The 23,643-nt window shown below is 51.5% G+C and overlaps 4 protein-coding genes across 8 annotated transcripts; 1 reads left to right on the top strand and 3 right to left on the bottom strand.

Annotated features, from left to right (window-relative positions):
• Window positions 1–473: 473 nt before the first annotated feature.
• Window positions 474–8,013, bottom strand: LOC114781699 (lactadherin-like). The gene is made up of 10 exons (XM_028968053.1): window positions 7,829–8,013; window positions 6,981–7,106; window positions 6,773–6,904; window positions 3,339–3,452; window positions 3,084–3,265; window positions 2,851–3,006; window positions 2,135–2,279; window positions 1,853–2,055; window positions 1,543–1,698; window positions 474–1,470 (listed from the first exon to the last, which is right to left on the bottom strand). Exons 1-10 carry the CDS (start codon window positions 7,884–7,886, stop codon window positions 1,327–1,329), a joined length of 1,416 nt encoding a protein of 471 aa, XP_028823886.1. The 5' UTR covers window positions 7,887–8,013; the 3' UTR covers window positions 474–1,326.
• A 544-nt stretch (window positions 8,014–8,557) lies between these two features.
• On the top strand, window positions 8,558–16,356 carry LOC114781700 (monoacylglycerol lipase ABHD2-A). Of its 4 annotated transcripts, none has more exons than XM_028968056.1 (11): window positions 8,558–8,856; window positions 9,114–9,176; window positions 9,986–10,196; window positions 10,883–11,058; window positions 11,392–11,559; window positions 11,793–11,976; window positions 12,076–12,168; window positions 12,284–12,382; window positions 13,239–13,308; window positions 13,408–13,492; window positions 14,468–16,356. In XM_028968056.1, exons 3-11 carry the CDS (start codon window positions 9,988–9,990, stop codon window positions 14,680–14,682), a joined length of 1,299 nt encoding a protein of 432 aa, XP_028823889.1. In that variant the 5' UTR covers window positions 8,558–8,856; window positions 9,114–9,176; window positions 9,986–9,987; the 3' UTR covers window positions 14,683–16,356. The 4 variants fall into 4 exon arrangements, with proteins under 4 accessions (XP_028823889.1, XP_028823890.1, XP_028823887.1 ...); XM_028968057.1 differs by having other exon boundaries at window positions 8,558–8,845; XM_028968054.1 differs by having other exon boundaries at window positions 8,562–8,856; window positions 9,114–9,490.
• A 290-nt stretch (window positions 16,357–16,646) lies between these two features.
• On the bottom strand, window positions 16,647–19,482 carry LOC114781701 (retinaldehyde-binding protein 1-like). Its single transcript, XM_028968058.1, has 8 exons — window positions 19,377–19,482; window positions 19,090–19,176; window positions 18,799–18,927; window positions 18,422–18,626; window positions 17,545–17,723; window positions 17,295–17,453; window positions 17,019–17,129; window positions 16,647–16,943 (listed from the first exon to the last, which is right to left on the bottom strand). The coding sequence occupies exons 2-8, from the start codon at window positions 19,096–19,098 to the stop codon at window positions 16,797–16,799; spliced, it is 939 nt and encodes a 312-aa protein (XP_028823891.1). The 5' UTR covers window positions 19,099–19,176; window positions 19,377–19,482; the 3' UTR covers window positions 16,647–16,796.
• A 741-nt stretch (window positions 19,483–20,223) lies between these two features.
• Window positions 20,224–23,467, bottom strand: LOC114781720 (zinc transporter ZIP1-like). 2 transcript variants are annotated; one of them, XM_028968094.1, is made up of 4 exons: window positions 23,019–23,467; window positions 22,390–22,505; window positions 21,033–21,347; window positions 20,224–20,928 (listed from the first exon to the last, which is right to left on the bottom strand). In XM_028968094.1, the coding sequence occupies exons 1-4, from the start codon at window positions 23,131–23,133 to the stop codon at window positions 20,575–20,577; spliced, it is 900 nt and encodes a 299-aa protein (XP_028823927.1). In that variant the 5' UTR covers window positions 23,134–23,467; the 3' UTR covers window positions 20,224–20,574. The 2 variants fall into 2 exon arrangements, with proteins under 2 accessions (XP_028823927.1, XP_028823926.1); XM_028968093.1 differs by having other exon boundaries at window positions 22,375–22,505.
• Between the last annotated feature and the right edge of the window lie 176 nt (window positions 23,468–23,643).

Genomic DNA, 23,643 nt, shown 5'->3' on the forward strand with positions numbered 1-23,643 from the left:
GGAGAGGTGGGGACCGCTCAGGTGACTGGAACAGGCCGTCTTTGACTCCCAGGAATTATATAATGTGTTTGCCGAGTGGGTGGAGTGGATGCGGCGGTGTGAATCGAGGGCTTGTGTTCTCCGTGGTGGACAGCAGTGCTGTGGCGGCATCTCCCGATGCTAGGTGGAGCGCCCCCTGCTGAACAGGCTCGGTAGAGGGCCACGATCCGGCAGTCAGTGGGATCTTCTCCGTTAAAATCGTCAGCGCTGATTAGGGCGCCAGGTCAGAAAAAAACACACGAATGCATTTTGTCTGGTCTGGAAATGACCAAAAGAAAAACAAACTACATTTTAATCCAAAAAAAGCTCCCCCTTAGGGGTCAAATGTCATGCCATGTGGATGATTTGTTGTGCATTAAAAGTAAGTAATAAACTGATTTCTGCTGCATTGCGACCAGATGTGATCAGGGTAAAGAAACTGACATTGAACACTATCCTATAACATGTAACCACTTTATTGATTACTTAAGGTAGGACATACATATTAAAAATGTAAAAAAAAATCATTAGTACACGTCTACAATATATAATAAGAAATGCAAATACACATAAAAAAAACACATCTCTGCAATCCCCAGACAACTGAATCATCTAAATTAGAAATAGTAGAATTAGTGGTAAAAAGAGCAGAGAAGCGTTGGTGTGTACACACACACACACACCCAACGTTACGTATAAAACGGTGCGTTCTAAGCCTATAAATGATTATATGAGCGCGCCGCTTTCTAATTAGCTGGTCATGTGACGGTTGTGGTTGTGGAATTATGGGAGCTATAAATGTGTTCTTGTAAGATGTGTCACTGGATGTTTTTTGACTGGACTTTCTATAATATTGCGTTTTTTAGGCTTGAAGCCCCTGATGTGACTCCATTGATGATCTTGGGGTTGGGGGGGGCAATGGCCTTAAAAGTCTGGGGTCACCACAGGGACCGCAGACATCTGGACACTGCCGAACTGAAAACACACACGCACACACTGTGCAGAACAGTGTAATGACATTACACAATCAAGACAGGCCACATCTGACCATAAAACAACTATTTCGGCAGTTCCTTCCAGCACAATTAGCCTGCGGTGGAATTCTGGATCTGCAGCTTGACGTTAGGTCAGGTCAGCACCAGCACAAGCCCAGCAGATCCAGTGCAAGAACCTTTTAGAAGCCGTACGGTTTGAGTACAAAATGAGCACAGCATGTATATTAAGAAAATTATCAACACGACGAGATAAAAGCTGGACCATCTAGACGGGGCGTGTGGAGCAAATCTCTCCTCCGGTGCAGTGGGGTGTTCACTCGTTGCAGCCGAGCAGCTCCATGCGCACGGTGATGCGCTCGTTCCACACCCACGGCAGGAAGCGCACCAGGCGGGCGTAGAACGGGGGGTCGAACATGTTCTTCTTGTGTGTGTTGTTGTCGATGTTCCCCTGGAAGATCTGGGTGGAAGAGGGGCTTTCATCAACCGGTTGCCGAAGACCCCGGAGACCGGTGGGTCTGGTGGGACCTACCTTGTCTGTATTGGTGGTCACATCCTGCACCACCTTCCACGCCTGCCCATCGTCACTGTACGCCACTTTGAAGGCCGACACAAACTGGACGACCCCAAAATCCTTTGCTCCCTGGGTGATGATGCCCGTTATGCGTTTCGGAGTGTCCAGGTCCACCTGTCACATGGCATGAATGCTGCTTCACGTATTTCATGTTAAACAGACATTTATATTTACAGTATTTACCAGACGTCCTTATCCAGAGTGACTTACAGTCACTAGTGACAGGGACAGTCCCCCCCTGGGGACACTCAGGGACTTCCAAACCCACCTGCAGCCACTCGGACTGGTTGTTGGAGGCGGCTGACCAGGCGTTGGTCTTGCCCTGCCGGTCGAGGCGGGCGTAGTGCGGGAGCCACGTGAACGTGTCGATGCCCCAGGTGCGGTGGGCGCTGGACGCCGATACCTTCTCGTCCGAGATGAGCCGCGACTTCATGCCGAGCGTCTCCGTGCAGCCGGCCGTGTTCGAGTACACTGCGGACAGGGGACGGACAGCGGCGTCAACGCCACGAGAAGGGCAGGAGAGGGCAGGGGCGTCCGTTGCCATGGTTACCGTTCAGCTCGCAACCCATCAGCTCCATGCGCAGCGTGCAGGCTTTGCGACAGATCACGGGTACGATGCGAAGGAACTGGGCCACGATGGGCGGGTCAAACAGGTTGGTCTTGGTGCCGTCGTTGTCTACATTCCCGACAAAAACCTGTAAAAATGCGTCCGCGTTCTCATCAGCCGTCCCTCATTAACACACCGAACACGCCGAGCCGGTTTATTACCGACGCTTCGTTTAATAAAACCACACGGGCGAATTCACAGACTGTGTTTCCCACAAATATTCCTATCACGCCACTTTCGAGTCATTTGAAGGTCATTTTTAGGCATGTCAATTTAAAAAAAGGGTCAGTGGTGGCCTAGCGGGTAAGAAAGCTGCCCCGTAATCAGAAGGTTCGAATCCCGATCCGCCAAGGTGCCACTGAGCAAAGCACCGTCCCCACACACTGCTCCCCGGCGTCTGTCATGGCCGCCCACTGCTCACTCAGGGTGATGGTTAAATGCAGAGGACAAATTTCACTGTGTGCACTGTGTGCTGTGCTGCTGTGTATCACATGTGACAATCATTTCACTTTCACTTCACTTTCACTTGTCAATTTAAAAAAAAGTTTTAATTGGCTAAATTCAGCGGCAACGTTGCTTGCTGCTCAGCAGACACGCCCACCCTCACAGTCACATGGTCCGGACGTGATATTTGAGTGTCAGGTGAACCGTGGATGCACCTTGTCCTTCTTCTGGCCCTCGCCCCTGAAGACGGTGTAGCTCTTCCCGTCGAAGCTGGACGCCACCTTGAAGGCCTTGACGAACTCGGCGGTTCCCATGCGACTGGCGCCCTGGGTGATGATGCCGCTCAGTCGCATCTTCTTCTGCAGGTCGATCTGTGGACCGAACCCCACCGTCACGCGCCGATTTCAGACCGTACCGGACCTGGTCCCCGTAGAGCAGGTCAGCTCACCTCGATCCACGGGTTCTTGTCGTGGGGGGCGGAGCTCCAGGCGTTGACGATGCCCTGGTTATTGAGGCGGGCGAGTTCAGGACCCCAGCGCTGCAGGCCCAGGATTCCGAAGTGCACCGAGGAGGCCGAGATCTGAGACTCGTCTATCGCCCCGCCCTCCATGCCCAGGAGGGAGATGCAACCTGGAACACGCACACACACACACGTTACTCGCGGGCGGAGACGTGAGGCGGAGCTGGTGGAGCTGGTACTCACGCAGCTGGCACTGCTTGCCCACGTAGGGGGACTGGCACTGGCAGGCGTAGTCCCCGTCCAGATCCCGGCACACTCCTCCGTTCTTACACGGCTGCCCCATACAGTCGTTCACGTCTGCACAGCGAACACGGGGGACATTTTACCGCTCCGCCCCGTACAGCGGGGCAAATAATTACTTCATCCCATGACCATTTTCACCCACTCACAAAGAATCGATCAGTCTATCATTTCATGTTGATTCGAACAGTGAGAGGCAGAAAAATAACACAAAAAGCCCAAATAAGTTTTAAAAAGTTAGAAATTAATTTGCACTTTCATGAATTAAATAGGTATTTGATCACTGATCAATCCGAGGTGCCACTGAGCAAAGCACCGTCCCCACACGATGACGTCAGGGAGAAGACTGTGGAACTACACAAGGCCAAACAGTTGGTTCGACTATTCATAAACGGAAGAACCATGAAATGACTGCCAGTCTACCTCGGTCTGGAGCTCCACGCAAGATCTCACCCTGTAGAGTTTCAATGATCATGAGAACGGCGTGGAACCAGCTCATTTTTTATTTAAAATGATCTCAAGGCAGCTGGAACCACAGTCAGTAACACAGTACGCCACTGAACATCTGCGTGGCTCAGAAGAGGACCGGGTGGAAGTGTTGTGGTCAGGTGAGGCCAAAGTCGAGCTCTTTGGCATCAACTCAAGTCGCCGTGATCGGAGGAGGAGGAGACCTGCCGGAGAAGAGGCACATTAAGGTCCTGGAGCGGCCTAGTCCGTCCCCAGACCTTAATCCACACAGAAAATCTGTGGAGGAAGCTGAAGGTTCGTGTCTCCAAACATCAGCCACGAAACATTGATGACCCGGAGAGCTGAAAGACAAAATCCCGTCCAAGACACGTGCAAACCTTGTGACCAAATACAAGAAACGTCCCACCTTTGCCGCCATCACACCAAATTAATTTATAACTTGTTTGAAACGCATTTTTCTGGATTTTGTTGCTATTGTTCCGTCTCTCGCCGCTAAGATAATCCCACCGTTGACATTACAGACTGATGCTTTCGAGGACGGCTGCCATATGGGATCAGCAACCTGGCACCTTCACAGTAGAAGCAGGAGTTGAATCAACACCACCCACTATGTCCCATGACCTCAGTTAAGGCAGCAGGATGAGTGTCATGGCGTCGGAATTTGGAAGGGATTTCAGTGGGATTTGGAGACGTCAAACAAAACTCGTCCCAGTGTGTTTCCATGCTTGTTTTACAGATCTCCCCAACGTGTATACAATGCCTAGTGGGTAACACACTCACCTATGAACCAGAAGACCCAGGTTCAAACCCCACTTAGCACCATCGTGTCCCTGAGCAAGACACTTAACCTGAGTGTCTCCAGGGGGGGGGACTGTCCCTGTAAATACTGACTGTAAGTCGCTCTGGATAAGGGCATCTGGTAAATGCTGAAAATGTAAATTTAAGTGACTCATCTACCCTGTTATGTAGAGGAGATTACGGAGACAGATGAGGGACACTCGTCCTCAGAATATGTTGGACATGACGTGAGGGGCGGAGACAAGTGAGTGTTTCTGGCAGGTCTACCGTGTCCTGCCACAGGTCATTGTGGGTCAGCATGTTCCAATCGAGCGAACGACGACGGTGGACTACTTCTCAACATCTGGAATTATCCAGCTAGTACGCGGACGTTCACTTCGCTGCTTGGAAAGTTGATGGGACGGCAACTTTGGACAATTTATTTCCCAGTGAATTTGTGACAATAACTGATTTTCTACATTTTACATTTAAGGTATTTACCAGACGCCCCTGATCCAGAGTGACTTACAACGTGCTTCCATGTCACCATGGATGAAGTGGTCAGTTCTGGTTCACTAGGACCCCCAACTATGAATACAACCTTTTTATTCACTCTGTTCTAGTTTCTATACAGGAGTCAGACAAGAAGAAGGTTACAAGTTCTAAAGAGGAAGGTCTTCTCTCACATCCATTAAAGTGTGTTAACGTGCACGTTTTCACAGAGTTGCATAACCAATTCAGAACTGTTCCGGTGGCCTAGTCGCCATCTCTTTTTGATCATGCAGCTCATCTGAGACGTATTCAGCGCGAAGCAGCATGTTCAGCTGATAATGACCTCCACCGAGAAGAAGTCTAAAAACAGAAAGCGTCACTTCCAGAACGCTCAGCGGCTCCGCCCCTTCCAGCGATGGCTGTTTTGGCTGGAACAGAGGGCTGCCTATATTTATCTGGGCTTTAGAAGAGCCCAGCAGACACACGCAAGCGTTAATCCGAGCGGCAGACGAGCGTCAGACGCCTCGCCGCACCTAAGATGATAAATCCCTCCCGAGAGGCCGCCAGCCTCCGGTCCACATTCCCCAAGTGTATAAACCTCGCCGTGGTGTATAAACGAGCGCTTCGCGGGTCGGAGGTCAACTGCCGACCCACCACACACCGGGGCCTGCGTGAGTGGCTCTTTTCTCCTTCTTTGGTGGATTTTTTGAGACTGCAGACGGTTGTTATGGCAACAAACAACTGACATTCTTTTCATTCATACGTAATAAATGTGTGAAACGGCTATTTATGGCCATATGCACACAAATTAAACATGCAGACTTCAAACAAAGGACTTTTCTAGCATGGTCTCCCAACAGGTACGCCACAGCGCAGCACACGGTGACACGGTGAAACGTGTCCTCTGTATTTAACCATCACCCTTGCTGAACAGGCGCCCGGGGAGCAGTGTGTGGGGATGGCACCTTCATCAAGGGGACCTCAGTGGCACCTTGGTGGGTCGGGATTCGAACCCGCAACCTTCTGATTCTGGGTCCGTTTCTTTACCCACTAGGCCACTACTCTCCCAAACAAGCGTCAAACGTGTCGCATAAAATGAACATGTAATAAAAGTATGGAGAGAAGCCTTTAATAAAATGTTCCTCTGAGCCACGACAAGCTACGTGGAGACAACATGCTCATTTACATTTACATTTACAGCATTTATCAGACGCCCTTATCCAGAGCGACTTACAATCAGTATTTACAGGGACAGTCTCTCTGGAGCAACTCAGGGTTAGGTGTCTTGCTCAGGGACACAATGGTAGTAAGTGGGATTCGAACCCGGGTCTTCTGGTTCATAGGCGAGTGTGTTACCCACTAGGCTACTACCACCTACCACATGCTCCTCGAAGTTCACGTTCACGGAGCTGGAGCAGCAGGAAATGGAAATCCTTCAGCTGACGCCCCTTCAGCAGAAACCTGCACTTCGTCCTGTGCTTCAACTAAGAAGACCTGTCCCAGTTGTCCCAGGTGAAGCTTTATAACACCAGAGGTAGACATTTGTACCTATTTTGGTCTCCGCTTTTCCGTCAGCAGATGTCGAGATCTTGTGGGGTTCACACCGTAAACAGGTTTTATAAGAGCTTCTACACACTCACTGATCTGGCAGTGCGGGCCCTCGAACCCCGGCTGGCACTTGCACACGTACTCGCTGAACACGTCTCCCCTCCTGGTGTGAGTGACGACCTCACACGCGCCGTCGTTCCTGCAGGGGTTCGGACTGCATGGCCCTGCGGGAGGAAGGTCAGAGGTCAGATTCGCCTGAACCGCGACCGCTCGCTCGCCTTGGTTTTGTGGTGGGCTCACCGTTCTCGGTGGCGTCGCACGTGTCCCCGGTGAACCCGTCGGCACAGATGCAGAGAAACGGGTCGTCACCGACCCCCGTCACACACGTCCCGCCGTTATGGCACTTGTTCACCTCGCAGTAGTCTCCTATTTAAAAAGAAGGAAGAAGACTTGTGCTTAAAAAAAAGTTAAAAGTGGGGAAAGTGCAGAAAAAAACCCTCATTTCATGAATTTTGTGACGAGGAGAGTAAGTACGGTGTTAAAATCACGTACCGTCGGGCTGCTAAATTAAAAAAACGCAATAAAAAACATGTCAGAAACTTTGTTGGCAGGGTTTGACCCCTTGACCTTGCGACTGGCCCTACGTATGGCGTCTGGGCTGATTTAATAAGGGCGGAGCAGCCATGATGCGTCTGTTCTGCTGCCACGCCACATGGCGAAAGGAGCCGGCGGGTCGGGCCCAGACAAGAACCCCTCATTAAAAACAACAAAACACCGCTCACGAAACCCTCGCCTAGAAAAAGCTGGCCGTGACCGTGGGAACGGAACAGAACGGTCCGGACGCCCGAGCTGGACCGGCCTGGTCCCAGAGGTCCACTGATCTCCTTACCGAACCGGGTGGGCGGGGCTCGGTGATCTCATTAGCATGTATAACGGTCCCTTGCCCCTCCACAACATTAAACCACCAAAAAACGAGTATATTTCACAGCAGTATTCATCTGTCCTGCGGCGTGCAGAGAACAAATCTGACCCGACGCTTTCCGGAGTGAAATAAAACCACGAGATCCGTATAAAAGACGTATATGTGTAAAACTTGTTAACGCAGATGTAGATGATAAAAGGAAGTGGACGTGTGGACGGAAACTCACCCCTCGCCGCGGCCGCGACGCAGACCAGGAGCAGCGGCAGAGGAACGCGGAGCTTCATGTCTGCGGAGTCCGAGTCGCCGCGGCGAATAGCGAGTAAAGCCGCCCGGAGGATTAGGTCCCTTCCCAGTCATCCCTTCATCCGGCCTCACCCAGCCACTCGTCACGCAGCACAGTCGGCACCTCAACTAGTAATTAACAGCGACAATTATTACCAAATCCGATCAGTCGTGCTATTATTGTTATTATTTTTTTTTTATTATTATTATTTTTCGGCTTGATAAATTTGATTTGTAAAATGTCGCACTTCTCTGTTGGGTCCATATAATCAGAAAAATGTCAAGGTGAATAATGAAACGTAATGATGAAAACAATTATAATAATCAAAAGCTGATTTTTACAATGACGACGCAAGAAAGAATTTTTTGAAATATATATTTTTTTAATCTACACCACCTTTTCTAAACGTTTCAACGTTTACAGATCAGTTTAAGTGAAGGGGAAGAGGGCAGTGACGGCCCCATGATCGGAAGGTCGCGGGTTCGAGTCCCAAACCGGGGTCCCCTTGATGAAGGTCCCGTCCCCACACGCTGCCCGCCAACGGTGACGGTTTAAATACGGGGGACACGTTTCACAATACTTCATTATATAACCACCGTTTCTATTTTATAACGTTTCGGAAAGACGTCCATTACTTGTTTATCTTCCAGAGGCTCGTTCGGTAAATAACGACGTGACGTCACGTCGACGTCGTGACGTGGCGCGCCGCGGCCAATAGGAGCCGCCGCATCCGAACGAGGCCGCGTCTCCAGCAGGAAGTGAAGTCCGCCCCTCTGCGGTGTCCGGTTGCGCGGAAGGCGAGGAATTCGCTGGCAAACCGCGGGTGGCGAGTGGCGCGGACGCCGAGCCCGACGTCGCCGTCGTCGCCGTGTTCGCCGCCGTCGTTTGAGGTTCCGCGGCGAGATGGAGCGCGAGTGTCGCGCCGGGGCGGAGCTTCCGTAGGCCGACCTGGTCCGAAGCGTGAGTTCCAGGTACCCGAACACGGACCCTCGGTGGTACAGATCAGCACAGCCGAGACTGGGCTTTTAAAAAATAAAACTAAAATAGATAATAATGATATATAATATATCCAGCTAGCTTAAAACTAAAAAGAATCTGGAGTGCTGCATATGTGACATTTATTTGGTGTTATTGTGAGAGTGAGGAAATTAATCACATATTTTCGTGTTTCCGTTCGGGGACGTCTGGTCAGCGAGGGACCGACTGACGGTTTGACCTCTCGCCTCAGGTCTGACCGGACCACTGTGAGTGGAGGAGCCGGAGGAGGAAGAAGCGGGCCTGTCGGTAGCCGGTGAGGAATCTCTCCTCCCGCGTAGCTGCATGTTGGTTCTGTAAGCCTGGTGGGGGACCCCGCCTGGCACCAGCGGGCAGAGATTTGTGTGTTTGTGTGTGTGTGTGTGTGTGTGTTTTCAGCCTTCCTGAGCCCAAAGCGGGTTGGATTTTAACAGCAGGAGGAGGACTCGGGTGTCTGCCCCCTTTTCACAGCCGATTTCCACCGGACCGTTGCTGATTATGACACGTAGTCGCGAAAAAAGAAAAAAAAGTTAATATCGGGAGGGAAATTACACGTCTTCGCGCTTCACGCTGGTGGATCGTAACCAGGTTGTAAGTAGAAGTTCGGAACGGCCTGTAAAAAGGAATCGCCTCCAAAATTCGGGTGAAGGAGGGTCAAGAGGGTCAGGGGTCGGCAACTTTACAGAGTCGTTTTTACCCGGTTTCTTATTTTTAAAGATAACACTGCATGTAGTACTTTACTGTTATGCTATATATAAAAAAACTAGTCTAGTGTGTTGCTTGAAGCAAAGTTTTATTTATGCGAAGAATTGGATGATTTGTGGCGGGCGGTTTTTATAGATTTTTGCGCGTAGAAGTCGGTGAAGCGACGAATGTTAAATCGACCAGACAGGTGTAAAAAAACAGGACACAACTAACTTATCAACCACGGAATATTCCGAACAGCGGTTATAAACACGTTATAAAATGACAATAATCTTCACATTTCGAACGACATTTTAATGAAAGAGTCTCAGAGCCGGGTCCAGCAGTGAGGTGCTGGTAAAACGCGGTGTATTAAATATGAAACCTTCCTCCTGCCCGCAGCCATGAGTGCCCACGAGTCGGACGCGTACCCCGTCTCCCCGGAGATGCCCGCCATGTTCGACGGGATGAAGCTGGCGGCGGTGGCGGCGGTGCTCTACATCATCGTGCGCTGCCTCAACCTCAAGAGCCCCACCGCGCCGCCCAAACTCGTCTACCAGGACACGGCGCTCAACCGCTTCCTGCTCAAGTCCTGCCCCATACTGACCAAAGAGTAGGTGCCCTCACGCTGAACATCATGTTACTTGGTGGTGGGGGGCTGGTGGCTGGTAGGTTCACTACTGCCTTGACCCCAGAGGTCTTACTGGGCCGGAATGTTCCAGCGTGTCTAGCCAGGGCCACGGCTGTGGACCTTGCTCGGCCAGGCTGGACTCCAGGGGTGTGACGCGTGGCCGGGGGGGGGGGGGGGGCGGAGTCAGGTTAATAATAAACGCCATCACTGTTATCTCGTTACTCAAACGTTACATCAGCGCCGAGCCCTTCTGGCGGCTTCCTGGCTGATGTCACCTGTGTGTTGTGTAACGGAGGCGAGGTGGACGCCGGTGACGCCGCTGTCACTGTGTACAGCTGGCTGGAGATTTATTACATATTTACTGTAATGCGCCGCGACCGGCGGTCATGTGACCTGCGCGTGACGACCTTGACTCGACAACCCCCGGCGTGGGGAGCTTGGTAAACCAAGCTTCGGAAACGTCCAGCGATCACTGATAACCGATTGAAATCTAGACTTGTGTGTGATGTAACAGGGTGACCTTTTGACCCTGTTTGGGACCGTTGCTCCGGGTTACGTTTTTTACGATACGCTCCGCGATCTGACTGATTCTCCGGGAATTTGGTTTTAAATCAACTTGCATTCGAGAAAGCGGCCTGACCGAGTGTGGGCGGGGCCTGTCTCCACAGGTACATCCCCCCGCTGCTGTGGGGTAAGAGCGGGCACCTGCAGACCGCCCTGTATGGCAAGTTGGGCCGGGTCAGCTCCCCTCACCCCAACGGGCTCAGGATGTACCTCCCCATGCCTGACGGGGCCACGGCGACCTTTGACCTCTTCGAGCCCCTCGCAGACCACCAGACTGGAGGTAACGTATCCGCTCGTGCGACACGTTCGCCGCAGTTTCTCCCCGCGGGTGTGTGTTTTGGAGGTGAGGGAGGGGTTGCGTGGATGAAATTGCGTTGCATGTTAATGGCCGCAACCTAATCTGGTTGGCGCCGCGGCACCCATTACTGTAATGACAGGGAGCCGTGACCTTCCGTGCCCAGAATCCTCCATTCTCCTACCTGAAGCGTGGAAGCTGATGAACACGTTGGACTGGAAACTCACCTAATGGCCCTCATGCAAATCTGCCCAGTCAGATGATGATGATGATGATGATGATGAAGCGGGCGCTGTCACTGTTGTGTTCTGTGTGCAGAGGACTTCACCATGGTGATCTGCCCGGGAATCGGTAACCATAGCGAGAAGCACTACATCCGCACGTTCGTGGATTATTCCCAGAAGCAGGGGTACAGGTGCGCCGTGCTCAATCACCTGGGGGCGCTGCCCAACATAGAGTTGACCTCGCCGCGAGTCTTCACCTACGGTGGGTCCTGTCAGAACGTCTCTGATGGTCCGTACGTTGTTTGGACGTTGTTTGGACGTTGGCCGTACGTTGTTTGGACGTTGGCCGTACGTTGTTTGGACGTTGCCCGTACGTTGTTTGGACGTTGCCCGTACGTTGTTTGGACGTTGCCCGTACGTTGTTTGGACGTTGCCCGTACGTTGTTTGGACGTTGCCCGTACGTTGTTTGGACGTTGTTGTTGTTTCCACGCCAGGCTGCACGTGGGAGTTTGCCGCGATGGTGGGCTACATAAAGAAGGCCTTCCCCCAGACACGCCTCATCGTGGTCGGCTTCAGCCTGGGGGGCAACATCGTCTGCAAGTATCTGGGGGAGAACCGGGCCAACCAGGAGCGCGTGCTGTGCTGCGTCAGCGTGTGCCAGGGCTACAGCGCCCTCAGGTGAGAGCCGCCGTTCCAGATCAGCGCGCTGATCGGCTGTCGGAGCCGAGACGCCGGCGTCCCCGGAGGTCTCACCGCTGTTTGTGTCTGTGCCTGCAGGGCTCAGGAGACCTTCCTCCAGTGGGACCAGTGCAGGAGGTTCTACAACTTCCTGATGGCGGACAACATGAAGAAGATCATCCTGTCACACAGGTGCTGACCTCTACACGTCCCTCATGTCCAGAATCTGTTATCGTTCTGTATGAAGTTACACGCCGTGTGTGTGTGTGTGTGTGTGTGTGTGTGTGTGTGTGTGTGTGTGTGACAGGGCCAGCCTGTTTGGCAACACCAGTGTGATGCTGGACGCCGACCTGAGTCGCCTCTACACGGCCACCTCACTCATGCAGATCGACGACAGCATCATGAGGTGAGGGGGCGTGTCCTCGGGGGTCGCGACCCCGGAAGCCGCCCGTAAATTCGCGTGTTTACTGAAGGAACGTGGCCGCCCGGTAACTGACCGGTGAAGCAGCTGCTTTATTATAGTTTGCTTGGACATTTCGAGAACGCTTTTCTCCAAAAATCCAGCGTCCCCAACACCGTTTTAACCTGTAGGTGGCGCTGTAACTCCCCGTTCTCTTTGCTCGGCGCATGGATACGCGGAAAATAACCGTTGTATGTCTGTTATGAAATAGTTTCGCAAACCGCGTTGTGTTTTGATGCTAGCCTAGCCTAGCATGCTAACCACTAACAGGCATTCAGGGAAAGTAAAGTAAAGTGAAGTGATTGTCACACGTGATACACAGCAGCACAGCACATGGTGCACACAGTGAAATTTGTCCTCTGCATTTAACCATCACCCTGAGTGAGCAGTGGGCACCATGACAGGCGCCGGGGAGCAGTGTGTGGGGACGGTGCTTTGCTCAGTGGCACCTTGTCGGGTCGGGATTTGAACCGGCAACCTTCTGATTACGGGGCCGCTTCCTTAACCGCTAGGCCACCACAAAATGTTGCCCCATCGGAAGGCGGCGCTGCTGTTCATTCCATCCGGGCGTCGAACCTGAACGGAGCGCCTGCGTGTTCCCCTCGGACAGTCCAGCGTAGACCAGCATGCACGGTACTGGGGTTCGGTTCTCCTGTAAACGTGTCTCTGGTTCTAAACCCTGGTGGCGTAACCATGGTAACCGTCCGTCCCGCTAGGCGGGCTCCACCACCGCGGGGAGGCGTCCGTGCGTTTTAAACCCAACTCGTGAACGTTCTGCTCTCACCCCTCTCTGTCCTTCCAGGAAGTTCCACGGCTACAGTTCCCTGAAGGAGTACTACGAGAAGGAGAGCTGTGTGCACTACATCCACAACGTGAGTTGGCTCTGATGGTGGAGCAGATGGTCCGGAAGCTGAAAAGCACGGATGAAACATTCCGATCTGACCCCACGGCTTTATCTCCGCGTGCTGCAGGTGAACGTTCCGCTGCTGCTGGTGAACTCTGCTGACGACCCCCTGGTGCACCAGTCCCTGCTGACCATTCCCAGCACGCTGGCAGGTAGGAACACTTCGTTAGTGAAAGTGAAAAAAGTGAAAGTGAAGTGATTGTCACACGTGATACACAGCAGCACAGCACACGGTGCACACAGTGAAATTTGTCCTCTGCATTTAACCATCACCCTGAGTGAGCAGTGGGCACCATGACAGACGCCCGGGGAGCAGTGTGTGGGGACGGTGCTTTGCTCAGTGGCACCTCAGTGGTACCTTGGCAGAATGGGATTCGAACGAGCAACCTTCTGATTACGGGGCCGCTTCCTTATCGCTAGGCCACCACTGCCCCAATAGAGGCCCCGCCCCGTCTTTAGGCTGGAATTCCAGGAACAGAGATGAGCAGGCAGGGAATGTTCCTCTTCCGGAGGATTTGTGGCGGGTTTAGTCCAGGGGATGGATCTATTTTCTGCACGGCATCATCCGTTAGTTTCCCCAATGAAACTCATTAACTCAAACACACTTTCACTTTCAATCACTTCTGGCCTCAGTCCCCGCAGAATCCTCGCACAAACTTCTTAAGTTTTTTTTCACTCATTTGCACACCTTCACCCTACCTGTTACACATATTTACATTTACATTTACAGCATTTACCAGACACCCTTATCCAGAGCGACTTACAATCAGTAGTTACAGGGAGACAGTCCCCCTGGAGACACTCAGGGTTAAGTGTCTTGCTCAGGGACACGATGGTAGTAAGTGGGATTTGAACCTGGGTCTTCTGGTTTATAGGCGAGTGTGTTACCCACTAGGCTACTACCACAATAAATATTTGGTGTAATATTTGGTTATGTTTGCAATATTTGCAATATTGTGGTCTGTACAGTCGCTAAAGAATTTCACCGCATATCATACCGTGTATGACTGTGTATGTGATAAATAACATTTGAATTTGTTGTGGTGTTAACACTGTGGATGAAGGTGAAACCCTGACCTCTCTCTCTCTCTCTCTCTCTCTCTCTCTCTCGCTCTCGCCCCACCCAGAAAAGAAAGAGAACGTGACCTTCGCTCTGACCCTGCACGGCGGCCACCTGGGCTTCTTCGAGGGGGCGGTCCTCTTCCCCCAGCCGCTCACCTGGATGGATAAGGTGATCGTCGGCTACGCCAACGCCATGTGCCAGTGGGAGAAGCAGAAGCCACCGTGCCAAGCGAGTGGGCAGCAGAATGCCGGGCAGTGCCAGGAGGCCACGTCCCAATAGCCACACCCACCCACTCACTCACTCACTGTGCTTTTATGGCCACTCCCACCCCGCCGCACGACCGCCTCCATACGCATCACCTGACTCGCAGATCTTTTACTGACTCACGGACCTTCCTCCCATGATCCTCTGCAGCTGAGGGGGATATGAAAATGGGTCACGTGACCCCGACAGATCGCCTCCTTCCAGAGATGCCTGGCTTTGGTTCGGTTTTAAGCACCACCATCCACCGTCAGTGCAGCCGTCAGCTGACGGAATGGGCGGGGCCAGCGCTACTCGTCTCCATGGATACGCAGCAACACAGGCTGACGGGTTAGCCAGCACCGTGTGCTGTTACTGAAGGGGGCGCTATTTTTATTACCGCACTTTAATTTCTTCATGCCACCTTAAAAAAAAAAATTATTACGATTATAAAGAATGAGGAAACAGAAACATCCATGTGTGAGGGAGGTCAAAGGTCAGCCTTATTATGCTGGAGTTCTGTGAACCCTGACCGTGTGTTCTGTGTGAAATTTGTTCCTCATCACAATCATAAACACCAGGTTCCACCAAACGTGCGGGGCCCGTGTGGAACGTGAGGTTCAGCCTTAACCCCTCTGATGACCCTGTGACCCCCGATGGCCAATCAGGACACAAAATGCCAATGTTCTCTCAGTCACTTTTTCCACCTTTTGTCTTCACAACGCGTCTCGTTCCTTTTTTGTTCCGAATGAAGACACGCGTTGGAACGGTTCTTACAGCCTCGATTTGTGTTCCGTAGACAGTCGAGTTTTATGAATGGGGTTGACCAGCCAAAAAGGTCACCGGAAGTGTGACCAGTACCTCTGAAAGGACACGACCAAAGTCTAAATATAAATCTAGAGAAACCAGTTGGTTGGGACCTGAGTTTTTTTTAGTTCTGTTGACTGTCATTATAACTCTGGGTGAGTTTCGTTGTTTCTTCATGCCTGTTCTCTTGAAGGTCCATTTTCTGATGTAAAGGGGGGCGTGGCAGAATGGGGCGTGACCGCCTCCGCTTTAATTCAGACCGGTGACCAGAAGGGGGCAGCAGACCAGAAAATGGCTCTCGGGGTTGTTGTATTGGGAACTGCTATTTTGTGCATTTATATTCATTTTGTTATATATTCTTATTAATTGCGCGAGCGTATTTTGGGCATATCACCACTTTTTTTTTTTTTTTTGATCACGTCTAAAGGAAAAATGATGTTGCAGCTATACATGCAGATATATGTGTAGACGTGTATTTAATCTTGAGTTGTGGGGACCAAGGAGCAATAACACTTTTTCCACTTCAGAGGAAAGAAGGAAAGTTCTGCTGGTCGTCGTCTTATTTCCAGTACGCGTTTTAAGGGACTTTATTTTTTTTTTTGGTTCTCACCTTTGGTTCAGAATTTGAGTTTCGTGTGACCGTCGCACTCGTGTCTACTGGGAGGAGTTTAGCGGCCTGCGACTCGCACTAGCGCCTGGACCAGGCGAGTGTGACGTCCGCCGCGCTTTAAACTCTTCCTCGGCACCTTCACCTTCCTCTGATGGACCATTGTGTTAACGTGGGACGGGAGTTCTGCCACTTCACAGATTTAATGTGTGCGCAACAAGGAAGAAAACGATGGCGTCTGTGGTGTAATAATTTATGGGAATAGTTATTGTGTTCCAAAAATAAATTATTTTCCTGTATGTGGGTGTGGTTAATGGTGGCTGGAAGACTCCATTATGGCTGGTAGTAGCCTAGTGGGTAACACACTCGCCTACAAACCAGAAGACCTGGGTTCAAACCCCACTTACTACCATTGTGTCCCTGATTAGGACACTTAACCCTGAGTGTCTCCAGGGGGGGACTGTCCCTGTAACTACTGATTGTACGTCGCTCTGGATAAGGGACGTCTGGTAAATGCAGTAAATGTAAAGACTGTATAGCTAAAAAGAAAAAAAGTCCTTCCAACATTTACAAAAACTCTGCACACAACTTAAAATGTCAGCTTTTTACTGACCATAAAATGCATATTACAGCCGGCTGGACTACAGGTCAAAGTTCTAAAACGCAACACTACCTGCACCCCTCCTTTTCTACAACATTTCGTAGAGCCTATGTTCTCGCAGCGATGGAGGCCAAATGGTCACAGGGCGGTGTCCTCCGAGCCAAACAGCTTCGCGGCCGTCTCCCTCCCGTCACATTCCGGGCCCCTCCCGTCAAAGTCCGCCGGCAGGATCTCGGGGTCGAAGTCCCGGAAGTATCGGTCCAGCTCCTCCCCGTGCACAAACACCTGCAGGGAGCAGAGGAACGCGTCAGATCCACCACTTCCCGAGGGACGGTCCTACGCGAGCTGTGTCCACCTCACCCTCTCCAGCAGCTTGCTCTTCATGAAGGGCTTGACCACGTTGTAGGTGGTGGTGAAGTACCAGGGCTGGTGGGTGACGTGCACCGCCTTAAAGCGAGCCGGGAACGAGTCCTGAACAAGGTAGTACCCAGAAGACCCAGGTTCAAACCCCACTTACTACCATCGTGTCCCTGAGTGTCTCCAGGGGGGACTGTCCCTGTAACTACTGACTGTAAGGCGCTCTGGATAAGGGCGTCTGGTAAATGCGGTACGTGTTGAAAATGTGTGTGTTTTCACCTGCAACATGTCCACCATCTTCTTCAGCTCTGTGTGTTTGATTCCAGATGCGTGCTGCATGGTGAAGCCCTTAAAGTTCTCCAGCAGAACAAAACCGTTGATCTGCGTCTCCTCGTTTTCCAGAAGCTTCTCCAAGATCACGCAGTACGCCCGCAGAGTCTGGAGAACACACACATAGTGGACCAACATGGTAAAACCAACTTCGAGTAAAGTAAAGTAAAGATGGCGCGTCCAGGGGTGCTGGGAAGACCTCGTCGAACGTGATCTCCTCCAGGTCCCACTTCTCGATGTTGAAGAGCAGCACCACCCGGCCGAACTTGTCCCGGGTGGACAGGATGCGCGGGTATCCGGCCTCGATGGTGCTGCGCACCGCCTCTGGGGTCATGTTCTCGAAGAGCTCGGGATAATCCCGCCGGAAGCGCACGTAGCCTGGGACACATGGGAGAGTTTTTCAGCTCGCCCCACCAGGTGGTGCATGCTGGGTAAACAGGCTGTGGTGCTGTCCCTGTGTGTGTGTGGGAGAGAAACACCCCCTTTTCGGTCCCCTGTGAAAATCAGCCGTGGCCTATTTGCACACAATGACCCCTTTTGAAGGATTCCCAATTAACGCGGAGCGCCATTTGTCCCCGGTCATGGTGGTGAACACGATTCGGCACAAAGGGACATTCCAGACACCCATTACACCCCCCTCCCATCCCATCCCATCATGCACCAGCCTGCGGCCCAGTTACCGACCACACACCACAAGATTTGTTAATTGTGATTAATCCGCAAATCTTGCTCCAACGCATGGAACTGTTACGTAAGATGTCATCGCTTCACTTTCAATCGTCTACAACCACTTGATTTGTGGGTTTGGTGCCTTGTGTTGCTTATTTTTGATGCGCAGCCAATCAAATGCACCCGAATGAACCCGAAGACCCAGGTTCAAACCCCACTTACTACCATTGTGTCCCTGAGCAGGACACTTAACCCTGAGTGTCTCCGGGGGGGGACTGTCCCTGTAACTACTGACTGTAAGTCGCTCTGGATAAGGGCGTCTGGTAAATGCTGTAAATGTAAATGTAAAATGTCATATTCGATCAGTGGGTGGAGCTGGACGTGTATAACGTGAAACGGATGATCACCCTTCATCAGTTCGTGGGCGCGCGCCACGTCGAACTTCCGTGCCCGGATGAAGCGCAGGAGGGCGGAGTCGGGCTGATCCCCAAATTTCTGCTGCACGGCCCGCGAGAGCTCCTCCCCCTCCGCCGCGCGGGCCTTCATCAACGCGCGCAGCTCCTGCAAACAGGAGACACGCCTCTCCGCCGTCTCGTTCAGCTCGTCCTTCGCCTGGAACACACACACACACACACACACACAGGAATGAGTGTATGTGTATGTGTGTGTCTGTGAGTGTGCGTGTGTGTGTGTCTGCATGTGTGTGAGTGTGTGACTGCGTGTGAGTGTGTGTGTGCGTGCGTGTTGTTTTGTGTGTGCATGTTGTGTGTGTGAGTGTGTGTACCTTCTGCACCGTATGGTCAGGCAGTTTGCTGCAGGGGCCGAAGACGGGTCCGTGGTCGGTAACAGTCAGGTGTTCCAGCTTGGAGCGCAGCGCCTGCTCCTCTTCTGACATCAGTCGGAACGTTCCGGTCTGAGGGAAACACACACACACACACACACACACCTCATAAACAGGACATGAACGCAACTGCTCCCATGGGCCCATCATCCCTGCACTTGACCCAGAACTGGGCGTCGCCCCCACATTCATAACCCGCTTCAGCCGAGCATGGAACACGAACGTGGGACTTACAGCAGCCATGACCCGGATCCTGAGAACACGAGACGGACGTGGGTGAACGTTCTGAGGGTTCCGCAGCTTCTTTTATTCTCCACTTCCCTGCCGGAGAACGTCACACGACTTCCATTAAAAATGCAGATTTTTCCAGATGAATTCATGAATCTACTGAATGATTATGAAAATGCAGATGAATAAACCATAAATTCTTATCCTGACACACTTCTGAAATCCGTCCATTATTTCAACTCTTGACTGTAATGAACCAGGCGCTGGATTAACGAGAATCTGACAGCTCTTACCTCCAGAGAGACCAACAGGAGCTCAGCAGCAGCAGCAGTGAAGAGAGGAACGAAGAACGAGAGAAAGAGGGGGATCCAGCGGAGGGTAGGGGCTGGTCTGAGTGACCTCACACACACACACACACACACACTGTTCCGTGTGTGAGCTCTCTCAATAACTGAATTAGGAGTGAATTTTAGACACTCGCCTATGAACCAGAAGACCCAGGTTCAAACCCCACTTACTACCATCATGTCCCTGAGCAGGACACTTAACCCTGAGTGTCTCCAGGGGGGACTGTCCCTGTAACTACTGACTGTAAGTTGCTCTGGATAAGGACGTCTGGTAAACGCTGGAAGTGTAAATATAATGTGGATGAAGAGTCATGTTGTGGAGACATGTCAAACTAATAAGACCAAACAGGTTTAATTCCCACAATGCATTTCTTCTGGTCCGGGAATTCCTCCTCCTCCGGTAAAAAGGCCATCATAACGTTGCATATTGATGCAAGGCGACATGCAGACAGCCCCGCCCGTTCGCCATCTCGTCAGCAGCACCCCCTAGCGCCAGACCTGAGAGCTGCTCCTGACGGAGGAGCTGAAGGTGTTCTGCTTCATAAATGACCCACACGAGGGTCACATAAGGGACAAATTCAGTGACGAGGAACTGGGGCGTGTGATGGTGCTGGACGGGGTCCAACTGTCCCACCCCCTTCATGCAGCTCCATTCATCCCAGATGAAAAGATGTCTGTTCATATGAAGTCATTATGATGGTGTTTGTATGTGTATGTAAGTGTGTGTGTGTGTGTGTGTGTGTGTGTGAGAACAGTCAGACCAACACAATGAAAGATGACCGACTCTGTGATGTTACACAAATCTCTGGAATTTACACTTCATTTGAACATATGATACACATTTATACATTTCGATAAAAAAAGGAACCCACCTTCAATAAAAAAACGTATCATTACAAATGACTGTCAAGTAAAACAGCGACCTTCAGAAAAGCAAAAGTCTCTTTCCACCTTCTGTAGTCTGAGTGAAGATGGGAGAGTTCCAAAAAATAAAACTGATAAAAGTGATCTGGCACCAGCAGAACTTCGGTCTGAGGTTAAATAAATAAAAAATATGGGCTGGAACCCAAACGTCCACGGTTCTTGAAGTTCTGGCAGCAGGAACATGAAGAACCAAGTGAAGGTAAGTCCAGTTCCTTCTCTCTCAGCCCAGGAAGCTGAGGCCGGCCATGATGCTGAAACCCAGCAGGATGAAGAGAACTTTGAGGAGCGGCTGGTCGGACGAGTTCAGCTCGTGTGGCAGGATCTCCAGGAAGGTGATGTAGATGAAGGTGCCTGCCGCCAGGCCCTCCAGCACGGCCTGGACCAGCGCGCCGGATGCCAGCTGGGCCTCCATGACAGCGATGCCCACGGTGATGCCCAGAGGTGACATCATGGAGAAGACCAAGATGTAGGCCGCCACCCAAAGAGGCGGGACAGCGCTCTGAACGAGCTTCAGCGATAGGCTGAACACAATGATGCTCTTATGGACCAGGATGGCGATGCAGATCTCTAGAACCTACACACACACACAGTTCATTTCCTTCTGGTTTAAATAAAACACTCCTTCAACCCGCATAAATGTCGCCACGGTAACAAGACGTCGGCGCTGGCTCCGCCTACCTTGGAGTCAGTGTCCTGCAGGCCGATGGCGAGCCCCTCGAAAATGGAGTGCAGCGAGAGGGAGAGGAAGAGCATGAAGGAGCGGAAGGACGAGTGCGCCTGTCGGTCCACGTGGACGTGGTGGCCGCTGTGCCCGCTGCTCTCCAACTGGTCCATGGACCTGTAGCTGTTCTCATGGCCGTGGGCGTGGCCGGCAGGTAAGAGAGGCGCCCGCTCTTCATCCCTACGTCCACTGCAGCTCAGCACCAGCCTCTCCACGATGAGGACGGTGAAGAAGCCCATGGCCATGATGAACTCCGCCAGGGGGAAATCACCCTAGTCGCAGCGAGAGGAAACGGAGATGAACGTTCTGCAGGTAATACTGCACATCACTATCCAAACCGATCAGAACACGCACTTCAGAGGGACATGATCATGTAAATTCCTTTACTTGCTTGGATGACCAAGCTGATAATAGTCATATATACACACACACACACACACACACACACACTTTTTACACCATATTGTATTTTTGCTGTTTTGGATGGAGCCCGGGTAGGGGGGGGTGGGGGGGTCATGTTAGTGAAATTTTTTTTTTTAGTTTTACATTCCTTTAACCATGAATTTTTATTATTATTATATTTGACTATATCCATCTGGACACAAGATACGTTTTATAGAAAGCTATAAAATCCACAAATCCTAAACGGCTCGGACTCTGTGCACAGGTGAACTTGCTTAATTCGAAACCACGTGGCCTCGCACGTATTCTCAGGGAGGAAAAAACAACGCTGGAAAAACTGAAATGAATTAAACATTAAACGAGAGTTTTATGAATGAAGGAGGTTCTTGTTTTTTTTTTGCACGAGATGGACGCTGTTCGTGAGTTATGACTCAGACTCGAGCCCCGGTCTCTGTGTTCCGTCTCCAGAGGCTGCCGTAAATCCCCCTGACCAGGTCATGTGATCGTGTGATCATGGATACGGCTTTACGTGAAAATGACTTCCGGTTCCTGGTGATGAATAATCTCTGGGTTTTTTTGTCCAGGTCTGCAAATCATGTTTTTTAGATCCTGTGTGTGTGTGTGTGTGTGTGTGTGTGTGTGTGAGAAAGTGAAGTGATTGTCATTGTGAAACAATTGTGTCCTCTGTATTTAACCGTCAGCCTTGGTGAGCAGTGGGCACCATGAGCAGCGTGTGGGGACGGGACCTTCATCAAGGGGACCTTAGTGGCACCTTGGTGGACCGGGATTTGAACCGGCAATCTTCTGATTACGGGGCCACTTCCTTAACCGCTAGGCTATCACTGCTCTGTGTGTGTGTCTGTGGTGAGTGGGTGTGTGTGTGTGTGAGAGACTCACGGCGACATTGCGTGCCTGCAGCTCGGTGCTGATATCGGACAGGTAGTCCGGGATGATGTCCAGCAGACAGGCGGCGAGGAAGACTCCGCCCGCAAAGCAGCTGATGAAGCTCAGCACCACCCGGTGGGTCTCTGGGAAGCAGAACATGAACGGACTTATTTCTCTGAAACCGCTGCTCTCCAACAGCCAGAAACCCGAGCCTCTTCACAGGCTTAATCAGAGATCCGTGATTTCATCATCATCATCATCATCATAATCTCCACCCACCACACCTTCAGTCCGCGTGATGACCTCTATTGATCTCCACAGTGCAGCCACGCCCAACGTTCCCCTCTGATCAGAGGGTCTGATCCTGATCTGATCGGCCAGCAGTGTCACCACAGTCCCCCCCACCCCACCCACCCACAGACCTTCTTTATAGAATTATTATTCAGCTGCAACGAACATAGATATAAAAGACATAGAAACATAAATAAAGCCACGACAGCTGGGTATTTGCAACGTTTTCTTTTCTTTAAAAGAAAAAATAGTAATTTCGTCACGTGATCACGTGACTCGACGCTGCGACGAAAACGTGAATACGCGAGAAAAGTAGCACTTAACGTTACCGTGCTGACGTTAAAACAGTGAAGCACACAAGTCACCTGTTCCACTGGTGTCCCGAAACCACCTGAGTCGGGCAGGGATCGAGCCGAAGATCAGGGTCAGAACCAGGAGCCCGAACAGGGCGCCGATCTTCACCTGCAGCAGGAAGTCCATCCTAAAAACTAAAACCTGCTGCCAACAACAGGAGCGGCCACGTCGCTCCGGCTGGTCGGACGCGGTTTACACATTATGGGGTGAAAAATGATCCGCTGTCGCCCCGAAGCGTCCACATTGTTGAACTCTGACCCCCTGGCCGCCCCTACGGTTGTTTTACAGCCGCGACGCGCATGCGCGACAAAGACTCCGTCACCCCGAGACGCTCTACTGCGCCCCGCGTTTCTTCTGAAGAGCCGTCGATCAGGGAGATTTATTCATTCCGAAGCAACCAAACAAGTCAAGATCACTACTGACTGTAAGTCGCTCTGGATAAGGACGCATGGTAAATACTTTTCTTCAGGTTCTCAGCGTCTCGCCCGCCGGGCTACTGCGTTTTAAGTTTATTAGCCTGTGTTCGAGTTGCGCGTCTCTGATGCGGGAGATCTTCGTTCCCGGGCCGCGGACACGTGACTCCTCTGAACACCCACTCGTGACCGAATGTGAATTATGAGGAATAATGAGTCGCTT

This window comes from Denticeps clupeoides, unplaced genomic scaffold, assembly GCF_900700375.1.
Source record: "Denticeps clupeoides unplaced genomic scaffold, fDenClu1.1, whole genome shotgun sequence".
NCBI classification, from domain to species: domain Eukaryota; kingdom Metazoa; phylum Chordata; class Actinopteri; order Clupeiformes; family Denticipitidae; genus Denticeps; species Denticeps clupeoides.